This window comes from Chionomys nivalis, chromosome 23, assembly GCF_950005125.1.
Source record: "Chionomys nivalis chromosome 23, mChiNiv1.1, whole genome shotgun sequence".
Classification (NCBI taxonomy): Eukaryota; Metazoa; Chordata; class Mammalia; order Rodentia; family Cricetidae; genus Chionomys; species Chionomys nivalis.
In genome coordinates, this window is record NC_080108.1 from 11,983,737 (window position 1) to 11,998,149 (window position 14,413).

At 44.7% G+C, this 14,413-nt stretch overlaps 1 protein-coding gene across 2 annotated transcripts in view; it reads right to left on the reverse strand.

Annotated features, from left to right (window-relative positions):
- Efl1 (elongation factor like GTPase 1) overlaps window positions 1–14,413 on the reverse strand; it is a 93,229-nt gene that overhangs the window by 18,017 nt on the left and 60,799 nt on the right. For both annotated transcript variants that reach the window (XM_057756561.1, XM_057756562.1), the window contains one exon: window positions 2,070–2,201. In XM_057756561.1, coding sequence (XP_057612544.1) covers window positions 2,070–2,201 — 132 coding nt within the window. The remainder of the gene's footprint in view (window positions 1–2,069; window positions 2,202–14,413) is intronic.

Consider the following 14,413-nt stretch of genomic DNA (forward strand, 5'->3'; position numbering starts at 1 on the left):
ATGCCTCTTTCACTATTTTGTGGCTTCCCTTTGCTTATATAGCTAGGTTTGATAGTGTTGGCTTTACTGTCAGAGAATTTGAAACCTAGCTTAGAGAATTGCTACACAGACACTAGTAACACTCACAACACAGGAAAGCAGCAATAACAGGGAGACAAAGCTTGTCGTTAGCTCTCCATCCACTGAATGACAAAGTCCAACCTAAAAACACTGTCTCTGTTCCTGCACCCTTAAATCCATTCCTAAGTCAAAGGCAATGGTTTAAGAATAAGGAAAGAAAACAGTTTAATAAAATTTGAGACTTGGCAACAACATTGAAATCAGGGATTTGAAAATGTTTCTGGTAGTCATTCTGTGGCCAAAACCAACACAAACACTCCATACATTAACCTTTTAAAATCTGGAGGATAATTTTCTTCTCTTAATTTAAAAATCTTATAAATGGACAGTTCACTCACGACACAGAAACAGACACTAAGGACTGTATGAGAAAGTCACACCGGGAAATGTAAATGTGTATTTTCTGTATTTCATCAAGAACTTGGTGTAACGGATAAACGCTCTAAAACACCAGGATTCAGTACAGCTGTGAGCGAGGCACTTCTTCCTCAGCAACACTGCCAACAGCCATTCAAGTCAAGCGTCGCAATAACGGAGCCCAGGAGACACCTTTCAACAGTGACAGCACAATGTGCCAAGTCAAGTGCTCAGAAATCAGGAAGCTCTGTCCAGTAGACGCTCACTTGTCCAAGGTTGAACAATTAGTAAGTGCTGCATTCAGGACTCAAACCTCTGCTCAGAGATGATGTGGGAGTGTCATATATCAATCTGTTGATTTCATTGGTTAATTAATAAAGAAACTGCTTGGCCTGATAGGTTAGAACATAGGTGGGTGGAGTAAACAGAACAGAATACTGGGAAGAAGGGAAGTTAGGCAGACGCCATGCTGCTCCTCTCCAGGGCAGACGCAATGAAGCTACAGCCCAAGATGGACGTACACTAGAATCTTCCTGGCAAGCCACCAGCTCATGGTGCTACACAGATTATTAGAAATGGGTTAGTCAAAATGTGAGAGTTAGCCAAGAAGAGGCTAAATATAATGGGCCAAACAGTGTTTAAATGAATTCAGTTTGTGTGTTGTTATTTCGGGGCATAAGCTAGCCAGGTGGCTGGGAGCCGTGCTGCAGGAACGCAGCCCGCAGCTCCTTCAACACAGAGACAATCCTAAATATTTACTTTGAGGAGATATTTAAGAAATCCTCCTTAGCTGAATAGGATTTCCCAGATGTATTAGGTTTTCTGTTCGTGTTTGTGTATATCATAAAACACGAAAAATGGAAATTATTTTTTTTAAATTGAGAAATAAAGTAACTACACTTTTTTTTTTTTTTATTTATTGAGACAGGGTTTCTCCGTAGCTTTTGGTTCCTGTCCTGGAACTAACTCTTGTAGACCAGACTGGCCTCGAACTCACAGAGAGCCGCCTGCCTCTGCCTCCTGAGTGCTGGGATTAAAGGTGTGTGCCACCACCGCCTGGCAAGTAACTACACTTTATGGGAGATTTTTGTACATATACCGACTGGGTAACATGTAAACTATGATCAGCTAAGTCTACGCCTTATAACTTGAAGGGAGAAAAGGTTTTCAGGTTTTAGATCTAGGGAGAAGAAGGATGCACAGGTCCAGATGTCATGAGGCGATCACACAATTCCTATAGCAGAAAACTGCCTTTCACAGACTTGCTCTACCGTCTCTTAAGGAGGGTCTGCAGCTTCTTCACTGACCATTACTTGGTGCCAGGAACAGCTAGGTCACAGAGGACAAATAAATACACACATTAAAAAGGTGAAGCAAGCTGGGTGTGGAGGTGTACACTCTAATCCTAGCACGCAGGAGACAAAGGCAGGGCAGACCTCTGAGTCTGAGGCCAGTCTGGTTTCATAGCAAGTTCCAGGCCAGCCAGAGCTACGTAGAGAGCTCCTGTGTCAAAAACAAAACAGCAAACAAAACAAACAAACAAAATCCACGGCAGCATTAGTTATATGTTTCTAAAAACAGGGTCATCTTACTTGGGTGTTTTGGTTCAATAGCAACTCTCACAATAGGGGTGGCTTCAAAGTTGAGTGGAATAAACGGAGGGCAGGAAGGCAGGCTGCACAAAGTCGCAGACTTCAGAACAAAGTCCTGGAGGCCTCCAATACCTGCAGAGAGAAAAAGACCCATGGGATCAATACAGAATGACCGATTCTGAACGTAAATCAGGGAAATAGCAGCACAGACCTAGTGTGCACCTAGCATACTACCAAAGTGATAGGGAATGAAGTAGGCAGGCATTGTTCATTCATTTTTAACCAAAAATCCAGAAATTCTGGATGGGTGTGGTGGCATATACCTTCAGTTCCAGCACACTGGAAGCAGAGGCAGGCCATCCTGGTCTACACAGTGACTTCCAGACTAGACAGGGCTATATAGTAAGACCAAAAAGCAAACCAAAAATATTGAAATTTGCTAGATTTTCTTTTTCACATAGACAAATCAAGTTACATCAGGTTTAGTGAAAGCTTATCTACATTGATAAAAGAAATGATCACTTTGAAGTTTTTTGTGTGTGTGTGTAGTAGGAGGCCGCTTGTTTGTTACCAACTGCTCAGGCCCAAAATAATCACACAGAAACTGTATTAATTAAAACATGGACGGGTCCATTAGCTCTAGCTTCTTATTGGCTAACTCTTCTATCTTAACTTAACCCATTTCTATTAGTCTGTGTATCTCCACGTGGCTGTTTCTGGCATGTCTGTTCCTGACTCCACTTCTTCTTCTTTTTTTTTTTTTTTTTGGTTTTTCGAGACAGGGTTTCTCTGTGGTTTTGGAGCCTGTCCTGGAACTAGCTCATGTAGACCAGGCTGGTCTCGAACTCACAGAGATCCGCCTGCCTCTGCCTCCCAAGTGCTGGGATTAAAGGCATGGGCCACCACCGCCCGGCCTGACTCCACTTCTTTCTCAAAGCATTCAGTATAGTTTTCCCCACCCAGCTCCCAAGGCAGTTTTTTTTTTTTTTTTGACTAATTAACCAATAAAAGCGACATAGATATAGAAGGGCCTCCGACACCATGTGTGTATGTTTCGTATGTACATGCTCGCGTGGCTATGGGTATATGTGGTTGGGGGGTAAATGCACACACGTGGACGCCAGAGGTGGACATCAAGTGTCTCCTTCAACTGCTTTCTGCCTTATTTTATGAGACAGGGTCTTCTGTTGAACTCCAAGTCCACCAGCTGGCTAGACTGGCTGGTCAGTGAGCCCAGGGATAGGTCTGGGCTCACGCTGGGGTTCTTATGTGGATGATGGGACCCGAACTCAGTTCTTCAAGCTTTTACAGCAGGTACTTGCCAGGCCCCACTTTTAGAAATTTTGTCTGAAAACAACGATTATTTCAAGTTCTAATTTGTAGTTTCTTTTTAAAATACATATTAATTTAATGATTATGAATCTCTGCAAAAGTAATAATTTTGCTAAATGTATATATGGGCAAAGGGAATTCAGAAATCTATAGTGTGGCACAGCTACTGAGTACTTAGGCCCCTAGCTATTCTGAATTCTACTCCAGTTTTAAAGAAAATCTTCCCTCTCCAGGCTCCTGGTGGTTGCATGAGACTCTGAAGGGTACATATGGCCGCTGGATAGATTTGAGTAAAGAGTATCTTACAGAGAGAGATGGAAGAACACTCTGCTCTCACATCCAGAGTCAGAGTGGACAGTGTTTTAGAACACAGGAAGAAACAAACGTGAGCAAGGACTTGGAAGTCACTGTGTTGAAATAAGAGACTGAGAAGGCTAAGTGGGAAGGAGGTCATCCAGTCCAGTCAGTCAGCGAGTCTGGGGGAGGAAAGCCCAGGCAAGGGCTTTGAAGATATGCTGGAATGGTAGCTCACGGGCTCTCCTTGTCGGACCACACTGGTAGAAACTGCTTTGATGTGCCAACAGGAGTTCTTTCTGGTTCACCATCTTGTGAAGCCAGTTCCCCGTGCAAGGGAGAAAGCGTCCATTCTCTCATCACCAAGCCTGCTGCTCCACCTGGGCACGTGTACACGCTTCAGCACACCCCGCAACGAAAGTCTAAACTCCTTAAGACTACACGCACTGGCCCAGCACCCACAAGTGCCTGGCTGCAGCTTCCTGTTTCTCTCCCCGGTATCAGGATCTAACCAATTCTGGAGCTGGCAGACTCCAACAGCGCTACTAGAAATAGCCTCATCTCCAGGGAGGCCAGGCCTCAGGAAAACCCCGTAGTAAATATTCCCGTTCAGACCTCATTCATCCGCTTCTGACCTCTGACAGCGGCACTTCCTTCCTGCACACAGAGCACATGGTTTCACTGGAGGAGCAAATGCTGCTCTTTCCTCTCCACCACAAGGGATGGAGCTGCAGAAGCCAGTGAACCTGATCACTAGCTCACTGACTTCTGCTTTACATTCTGCTCTTCCAGCAACCAAACCTGCTCTTTAGATCTGCTCAGATTTGCTGACATGACAAGGGTTCCCCACAACAGGAAAGAGTCAATGCCACAGAATTCAGAGCATAGGAAATGATCCAAAGAGCATGAGACCTTTGTCAGCTGTATAACAGGTTACCAATTTCATTTATTTTAAAATGTAATTTAGAGACACAGAAAAGGGACCATTCAAGGTTATCTGGGTAAATCACAGCAGAATGACTAAAAATCTTTTTGAGAATTTCTTCATAGGACACAGGGCAACTTGTCTGTGCAGCTTGGTTTTTACACCAAACACAATTTGAAACATTTTTTTTTTGCCTTAAAAATAATGTCATCAAATTTAGTTCTAAAAAAGAAAGAAAAACAGCATACATATTATCTAATATCCTCACACCCTCACACTGTCACTATCCCCCCGTCTTCTCCTCTCAGACACATACCTTCACACTATAACATTTAATAATTCTCCCCCTTAAATCATTTTTTTCACTTCAGTCATTTCAGTCAATATTATAATTAGCCAGGCATGGAGTCGTGTTCTCCACCCCCCCCCCCCCCCCCCCCCCCCGCTCAGGAGGCTGAAGCAGAATGATAAGGAACTAGAGTCAGATTCTGCTACACAGATCTTTTCTCAACACAAACCCCAACCCTTACTATTCCCATCAGCTAGGACTTGTAGGGGCGGGGCCCACGCCCAAGGCGCCTTTTCAGAACCTCCAAAATAGAGACTGGGTCCATGTGAAAAATCCCAAATGATGGTGCGTATCGTTTTTTAGCCCCTATACTTATTTTCAAGTTTTAAGGGGAAAAAAAAAAAAAGACCAAACCAACAGCAGAAAAAGCCAGATTAAAGTATATGGCGATAAAAGCAGTTTATGGAGCAGAAAAATTTCAGCTTGTTTATTTTCCCTTGTAACTGACTGTGAAGGTAAATGAGTCTGCACGCTAGCTGTACCTCAGACAGGATGACAGTTGCCAGAACCAAGTAAGTGCTGAGTTCTTCAATGGGGCACAGAGTCCCTGGCTAGGCTCTATACCATTCATTTGATTCTTTTAAGTCAAATATTAATATTTTGTAATGTTAGCAGGCCATTTTTTTTCCAGACTGTCCCTAATGCCTGCTTTAAAAAGTAGATCAGGCATAAACAATACATAAAAGATATATAAAAAGACCTGTCAGTAATACTTCACAGAGACTGAGAAGTGGGTTGGCTTTCTGTTACGTGGGTTGAGTCCATCCTGCATGAGGCTGTCCTGCCGGCAGGAAGATGGTGAAGCACTAATATTGCTTTCTGGAGACAAGCCAGTCAGCTGTCTGCACAGAAAACAGCATTGCCGTGTTATGGAAAATGTAGGTTGGTAAAGCTCTACTCCCTGACTAACAGGGTTGCTGGGATTAAAATTTGTTGGGAAATACACAGTTAACACTTTAGCTAGCAGATGCTCCCGAAGGTTTAGCATTATCACAGCTAACCCCCCCAGCCTGCCCTTCCTTCCCATGCTGGCTGGGCTGGAATCAATGGATTCCATAAATTCTGGGGCAGCAGATTTGCACATAGCCTCAGGTCTGTTCAAGTACTTGGAGCCACTTTGGAAGGGACACAGGCACTTTCCTATTTTTAAGTACAGGTGCCTTAAAATTCAGATGTGTCCTTGGTTGTGCCCTATGCCCGATGTCATCAGGTACCCGAGGACTCAATCATCTGTCCCCAGCTTATGCTCCAGTTCTTCCTGTCACCCAGACCCAGCAGTTGGACTCAACTGCAATGTGTTAGAGAACCCCACTTTCCAACCCTCATCATGAATGTGGGGAGGCCGTGGAGGGAACCTAGAAACATCAGCGTGCTGTTTCCAAGCCCACTTTGCCAGCACTGCCAAGGCTGATGGGTCTAGACTAGCTAAGGTGTTCAGAAGATTGCTTGGCTGTCAGGCGTGCTGAGCAGGCCCATGAAACCAGCAGCAGTCTGTCAGCCTCCTGCTAGCCCTCCTGCAACAATGGCATCATGGCATTTCTTTTCTTCTCACAGGAACAATTAAGCTAAAATTAGTGCTTAAGCAGGTTACACTAAGCAGGACACCCCTTCCTCAGAAGAGAAAACCAACACCTTAAAGAATTATAAATTTTTAATTCTGGTGTATTTAAGAATAGGGAGCAAACTGTCCATTGAGGTAAGAGTTATAACCATATCACCACAGAGTTTCAATTTATGCCCAAGATGTGGTCACAAGGAGCCAGCTGAGTCCACTCTGTGGAAAACATACTGACCCAATGGAGTCTGGCCAACACGACAGTTATGGGAGACCAGGCCTTAGGGGAAGAGCCTGAAGTGGATGGCACCTGAGTGTGGCCTGGTAATGTGCCAAAGGCAAACGAGAGAGCACCCGAAAGAAGCCGTTCACCTTCTCCGCGACACTGGGACAGGTAAGAGCTGCACAAGCTAGCCCAGGGAAACAGGGTGGCATGACCTCAGTAGGGCATCTGAAGCGATGCTCTCTACCAAATCACAAAGAGCAGAGAATGGTTGGTAAGCTGGCTGTGTAAGATGAGAAAGGGGTTCTAGCCCCAGTGACAACAGAGAGAAGCCCTAGTCCTAACAGTCCCCGCACTCAGGCAGGGTACGGCAGAGAACACAGACTGGAGGTTCTACAGACAGGTGACCAAGGGGCTGAACTTCAAGTATGGGCACTAGTCTTTTGTGTGAAGGCCAGATGTGGTAGACTATAGCTGGAATAGGGACCTAGGGACCGAGGCAGGGCTATCCCTGGATTAGGGACAGAGTTGGTGTCCCTGGATTAAGGACAAAGTTGGAGATGTCCCTGGATTAGGGACCCAGGCGGGGCTGTCCCTTGTGGTTTGTGAGAGACTGGAAGGATGAAGGGGAGGAAAGAAGGACAGAGTGCAGATTCTGTCATGGTGGAAAAGGGACACATTACAGTCCAAAGCTCTTCTTCTAGGTGTGTGATTTCTTACTACTGTTTACATTATTCATTGTGCAATGAACATTTTAGCTTTATCTTTTTTTCTCCCTCTAAATATTTTTTTCTATAGTATGTTTTCGAGGTTTTTCTATTCGGTGTTCAAACTTCAAAGCTTAGAAAGCTGTGTTCAAAGAACTGATCGATAAGCATTCAAATTCCCCAGCCTTCCAATACTGTGAGTGTTGAGGGCAAGGATGCAAACAGGCGCTGTGTAATGATTCTCAGGGGACTGAACAAATGTGAGTACTTCCTGTCCTCAGGGAGCCTAAGAACCGATGGGACAAATGCACAGAAAAAAATAATTTACAGCACGATACGACCAGTGTTATAACAAGGCAAGTGCATTCTGTTTACAGAAAAGAGAATTCAAAAGGTTCCAGGCCTCCCTGAGACACTGAAATAGAGGAGGAGACAGCCATGCAGAGTGTGTGGGAGGGTGTTCTCAAGAGCTGAAACGGCACCATTGTAGGCCCAAGGGAGAATACAAGGTCCTTATTGACAGATGCAGTGTGGAGCTTAAAGCAGGACTGGAGACATTTCACCCCTGCGGTCCCACTCTCTGGGACCTTGCAAATGCTACCAGTTCTTTTCTCCAGTCCCCACGTGCGCTTGTTATGTTTGCTTTGGAACCAAGGGATCTGACTCTAATCACAGCTCTAACCCTGTGCAATAAATGAAGCAGTGGCAGCAATAATTATAAAGGTCACAGTGGCAGCTGCCAGGCTAACAGACAAGCTCATCAGATTTTGAACTTACATTTGGTCTACAATATAAACTGTATTAATCAATCACATGTATACACCAAAGAGTTAACTACAAAGAATAACAGATTTGCATTCACAATCCCACCCACCGATGGGCTCTGTGCCCTGTCCCACTGACCTAAACTTAGACTCTGCATGTAACACACTGGTTTAGACAACAGTCTTCAAATGGAGCAGTTTAAGTAAATGGAGGAACATGCGAAGGTCAGCACGCAAGAAGCATAAAGTGCTCAGAGTAGATTAATAATAATACTGTACAATTATCTAAAGGGAAAACTTCAGCGAAAGGAAGAAGGAGGGAAAGAGAGGCGGGGGAAGGAAAGAAGAGAGAAGAGGAAGGAGAAAAGACAAAGTGCTTTTTAAGTCAGAAAAACATAGCCTGACTCCTTCTGCCTCTAAAACTCAAATATTTCAGAATGGAAAGAGGAAATGAGTTCCTTCAGGATGAAACGGCAACTCCAGCTCAGGTACAAAACGATCTTGACCAAAATAATCAAAGAAACAGAAAGCCAGGGAAAAGCTGAATGAATAGGTGAAGCCAGAGAAGGGCACCTCCAACGGAGAGCTATTTCTGCTCACTGCGGACCAGATGAAAGGGACTGAAGGGCCAGCTCCCGACCCTGTCCATGAGAAAGTAGCACAACTCCAGGGGGCAGACGCACAGACAGCACATAGCAATGCTAGCCTGTTAGATGCAAGGTCAGTGGAAGCGAACAGAGGGGCAGGCACAGACCACCAAGTACAAGCACGTGCAGAGCAAGTCCAAGGGGGCAGACAGGAGGCCTACTCAGCAAGTGGCAGTGAGACAATAAGCTGATGGAACAAAAAAATTACCGCTGTCATAAACTCTTAAAAAATATGGATCAAAGATGAAATGTGAAATAAGAAAAACCAGAACACTTAAATCCCAAAGACTCCCAAACCTCAGTACATTGTGAGAAACACACTTTGTAACGAAGACACAAAAACAAAGCACAAAAATGGCTAGGGTACCAAGGAGTTGGAACAACACAAGCACTGAGTGTGAACCAAGGAGTCCTGAAAAGCGGCAGGAACAGATGAAGATGAACAGCATAGCTATCGAAGATTCTGAGAGAAGAAGAGACCTCCATGTTAAAAATCAAAAAAGCAAAGAATTCCAAATCTTAATCTCATTAAACAATAACACAAATATAAGTTAAGATAATATAAATATAAAACATTTCACACTTACACAAGTGATACAGAACCAGGTTTTGGTGGCTGTGTGTATTAAAAGTAGGTTCTGTGTACTACAGATGGGACTAAAGGTTGTTACAATTGTTACTAGTATTTAGTAGGCTGGGGCACGACCTCATAATGTGTACAGACGTCTTATACATAGGAGTCAGCTCCTTTATATGCACGATTTGTGGGGTCTATCTATGCTAGATAACCAGCCAATGGTAATCTGAGCTTAAATCTACTTCCATCTTAATATTAATAGCAAAGGTGGTTGTTTTTTTCTTTTTATAGGTAAATATATACTAAGAATTTAAAAATGGAATTACTACATAAATCAGAGGAAGAACAAACCTGTGGTGAAAACAAGATATTCACCATTTTACCAACAGCCACTGAGGGCACAGTTGTCAACTCCATACTCTCTATCAAACCGAATCTCTGTGACCTGAACACCATGTGTAACTGGCACAGTCACGAACAATCTTTACATTCCAAAGGGCATTGTACTTTACTGCAGATTACTTCCTATTTGTCCTTATAACTAAATTATAACACCGTTGTGTTGAAATCAGGGAGGCAGGCAGATTATTTTATCTCTGAATTGTGTTTCCAGAAAGAAAGGTGATGTTAAATTAGCTATGTGGATTGATGGGAGTTAAAAAAACCATTGGCACCAGGGAGCAGGTATCCTGTCCCTTTAAAAGACAAGCTCTGCCTACCCCAATCTCCCCTGCTTCCCACCCAGGCAAGCTGATCTCTCACCTCCTCTCCACCTCTTCTCTCTCTGTCCATCCTTCTTCTGAAGAGGTATCCATTGCCTCTCCCTTCCCCTGCTTCTTGCCCTCTCTCTCTTTATCTCTTTCCTCCATAATCTCCTTACCCTTATACCCTATCCAACACCCACTAGGAAACCTCTATACCCAAGCTCTCTCTGCATGGTGTATCTGTCTGTCTCCCACCCGCTAGGGCACTTACAAGAGTCACACCACCATGAATCCTTCAGGAGGAATATGAAGACTTCGGACTAGCACAGTGGCTGCCACTTCAAGCAGGGCATAGTTGGTTATTCCAGCAGGAAGACAGTGCTGAAGGTGCTCTGGACTGGGGGTCCAGCTCGAGAGGTTTCAGAGGGGAGAAATAGTAGTAAGTGTCTTAGACCATTCTTGTGATATTTTGGCAAAGAACTGACTGCGTTTTGTCCTTGTACTAAAAATCTGCCTGAGGCTAAATTGAAGAGTTTTGGATTAAGAACACTGGCAGAGGAGATTTCAAGACAGCCTGGAATTGACTCTGCCATGTTATTATAACAACTCTTATTCAGATCTGTACTGAAAAGGAGAAAGCAAGACAAAGAGAATACAAAAATGTATAACGTGAGGAGAAAAGGAGCATTGGGAAGTGTAACGGAGCTAAATCTGGTGCTCAAAGGAGTTCAAAAGTTAAGGAAAAACTTGATGCTAACTGGAATAAAGAGAGTGGTGATCTCAGGGCAAGCCCCCACCCAGCTAAGCTTCCAACTTGTGAAAAGGAAGAAAGAAAAGCTTACCATCAACAGCAGAAAGCTGACGCAAACACAATAGAAGGAGGAGGCCAAGTTCCAACCTCCACGGAGCAGAACTTGGCAGCTTTGGCCACATGGCTCTGGCTTTAAAGTCAAGGATACAGAAATGGGTTGTAGAATTTCCCTCCACAGCTAAGGAAATAAGGAAGGACAGCGAGTGAGGCAGGGGATTGTGTTGGGTGTTTCTGCATGGAGGTTCAGAGAGGCCAGTGCAGGAAGCTATGAAGGTGAAGCCTAGACTGCCCTGGAAACCCCAGGATGTTGAAGATGTCAAGAGTCATGGGATACATGCCCAGGACAGCTGCTAACAGGATGTGGAACCGGCCCAATAGAGAAGTACGGTTCAGTCAACAAAGCTGAAAGGAGCTGGAGATCTGAAGAGCACTATTTCCTCACTACGCTCCCTTCTCTCCCTTTTGGAATGGTAATGTATATTCTGAGCCATTGCATTTTGGAACTACGTGATTCGCTTTTTGCTTTTGATTTTATAGGGCTTAAGTTGAGAGACTGCCATGAGTCTCAGAAGAGACTCTGGACTTTTAAAAAGTATTGATCAAGATGGTGAAAGACTAGGGGAACTTTTGAAGTTGGACTGAATGCATTTTGCATCATGATTTGGCTATAAGCCTTTGAAGGCCAGGGAATGGAATGTGGGGGTTTGAATAAGAATGGCCCCTAGGGGCTCATATTGTTTGACTGCTTAGTCACCAGGGAGTGACACTCAATGAAAAGGATTAGAAGGTGTGGCCTTGTTGGAGTAGGCGTGGCCTTGTTGGAAGAAGAGTGTAACTGGGGGAGGACTTCAGGTTTCAAAAGTCTACACCAAAGGCAGTCTGTCTGTTTCCCTCACACTGCTTGTGGATCAGAATTAGCTCTCAGCTACTTCTCCAGCACCATACCTACTACCTGCTGCCATGTTCTCTGCCAGGATGCTAATGGACTAACGGACTAACCTCTGAAACTGTCAGGGAGCCACCAATTAAACGCTTTCTTTTATAAGAGCTGCTTTGCTCATGGTGTCTCTTCGCAGCAACAGAACACTGGCTAAGACCCCTGTGACCAAATAAAATCTTAAGTAAGCCAAAAGATTAGCCATCTGGGGCCAGGCGGTGGTGGTGCATGTCTTTAACCCCAGCTCTTGGGAGGTTGATGTAGGTGGATCTCTCCAAGTTTGAAGCCAGTCTGGTCTACGAAGTAAGTTCCAGGACAGGCTCCAAAAGCTACAAGGAGAAAACAAAAACAAACAAAAAAGACTAGAGAGTTAGCTTGGGGGAGTGTAACTACTCAGCCACAGATAAGGCTGCACTTCCAGGTTCTAAAGGCGGGCACATGCAGACAGGCCCTCAGGCACAGAGGGCCCGTGTGACCCACGAAGGCACTCATGGTTACATCCACGTTGACTTAGCGCGTCTGCAAGAGTCGCCCATTATCATCCGCCCTGCAAAACCCAGGTGCGCGCATGTGTGGTTACATCCACATATGACTCAGCTAAACCCTTGCACACATGCGTGAGTCGCCCGTCATCTGCGTCATCAGTGTGACATAGTCACACCAAACCCCTGTGCGCATGTGCTAGGCAGCTTTTGAAAGCTGCACCACGAGCCATTTCTCTCCCTCTCTGCACATCGATCCCCAGGCCTGTACGCACCCCCCTCTAATAAACTCCTAAGCGGGTTTGTTGGTGTTCCGTATCTCCTCACTTGTGCCAGGTAATTTCATGAAGAGCACTTGCCTGACACATGCCAGTCTTCTATTGCATTCCTAGTGCTGGGGAAAAACAACAAACCCGAAAGCCGTTCTCAGTAACTGGTAATGGAAGACCAGAATTACTTCACGATGAGTTCAGACAACGGAATCAACACAGGCAGGAAAAGATCGCTGAAGATGAGAATGGTACACACCTATAATCCCCCAATGCTGCAGAGTTAGAGGCAGACAGAGGACCATGAACTATGCATAAACAGCTGAGGTTACAGAGAGAGACCCTATCTCAGAAAGTCAAATTAACTTCCCTCACATCTACCAAGCTAAAACAACACGAAACAGCATAAGAAAATGCTGCACAAGTCACAAACAACATGATGCTACTGTTCAAAGCTTAAAAATTCAGTATGTATGCATGTACACATGCTATCTTATAGACACCTCTGAGGTTGTAATCGGGTTGCAAGGACCTTCTAAAGCAGGGGAAGTGGAAAACACACAGCAGCCTCAAAAGAGTGACAGCACTGGTGCAGGGGAGCTTTTACTGAGACCAGGGAAAGGCACAAAGGCTCCTTAGGTGACCACTCAATACTAAAAAAAGAATGGATACAATTACAGGGAAACTTCCCAATCAGTTAAACCTGGACGAATATGTGGGCGTTCACCGGACTATTCAGCACTCAGAGAGCCGCAAATTTTAACATGCTGATAATGGTCTCAACTGCCTTTCTACAGCTTTTGTATTTCTGTAACCTATAAAAGTTTTTTTTTTTTCCTGAGCTCATTAAGAAGTGTATCTCCTGGGAGCTGAGGCGGTATCTTAGCATGTAAAGCACTTGCCTTACAAGCACGAGGACTTGAGTGCAATCCCCAGAAATTATGTAAAATTGCTGGATGTAGAAGCATGTTCTGTAATCCCACTGTTAGGGGAGTGGAGACAGGATTCCTGGGCTCACTGGCCATCGAGTCTAGCCTAATTAATGGCCTCTGGGCCAATGAAAGCGTCTGTCTCAAAGGAGGTGAACAGCAATTCCGAGAAAGAGACTCGTGTGGTTCTCTTCTGCCCTCCACATGGTACATATGCATATGCTTCCCCAACACATGCACAGCAGCATACACGAGATAGAGCTTTCGTTTTTTAAAATACTGCAGCCTTAAGTGTGTGCACAGTGAAATATAAACACATGCATAGGAAAACGTGTGCTCAGAACATCAAGAGTGACATCACGTTTGTCCTCACACATTTAAACAAACCATCTCAGCAAAATTCCTACTTTTATTACGATAACATTTATTTAAAAACAGAAGCTAAAAACAACAACAAAACAGCCTTCTATTGCTCCTGGGGCTGGAATGAATGCTCCCATTGTTTGAGTGATCAGAGTAATAAACCCTGGGATTATGCTCTGAATGGATGCATTAGTGTATTAATCAACTTGAGCCCAGAAACTGAAACTGGTCTCTGACTCCCAGACTTAGATCTCCCTGTGCCTGTGAGCCTGGTGTCCAGAGGGAGGTTTGGGTTCCTATCTGATGGGGAACAGCCTGCTCCTTAGGTTAGTCAAGGTCCTTCTGGAAGGCTGTGCTCACTCACTGCCTCACCACAGGCACTCACCTCCAGACTGTGCCGAACTTGCAGGCTGCCACACTACTACTGGGCTTGCACACTCGGTGACCCTCCTGTACCCGGCACCACTAGTACTGAG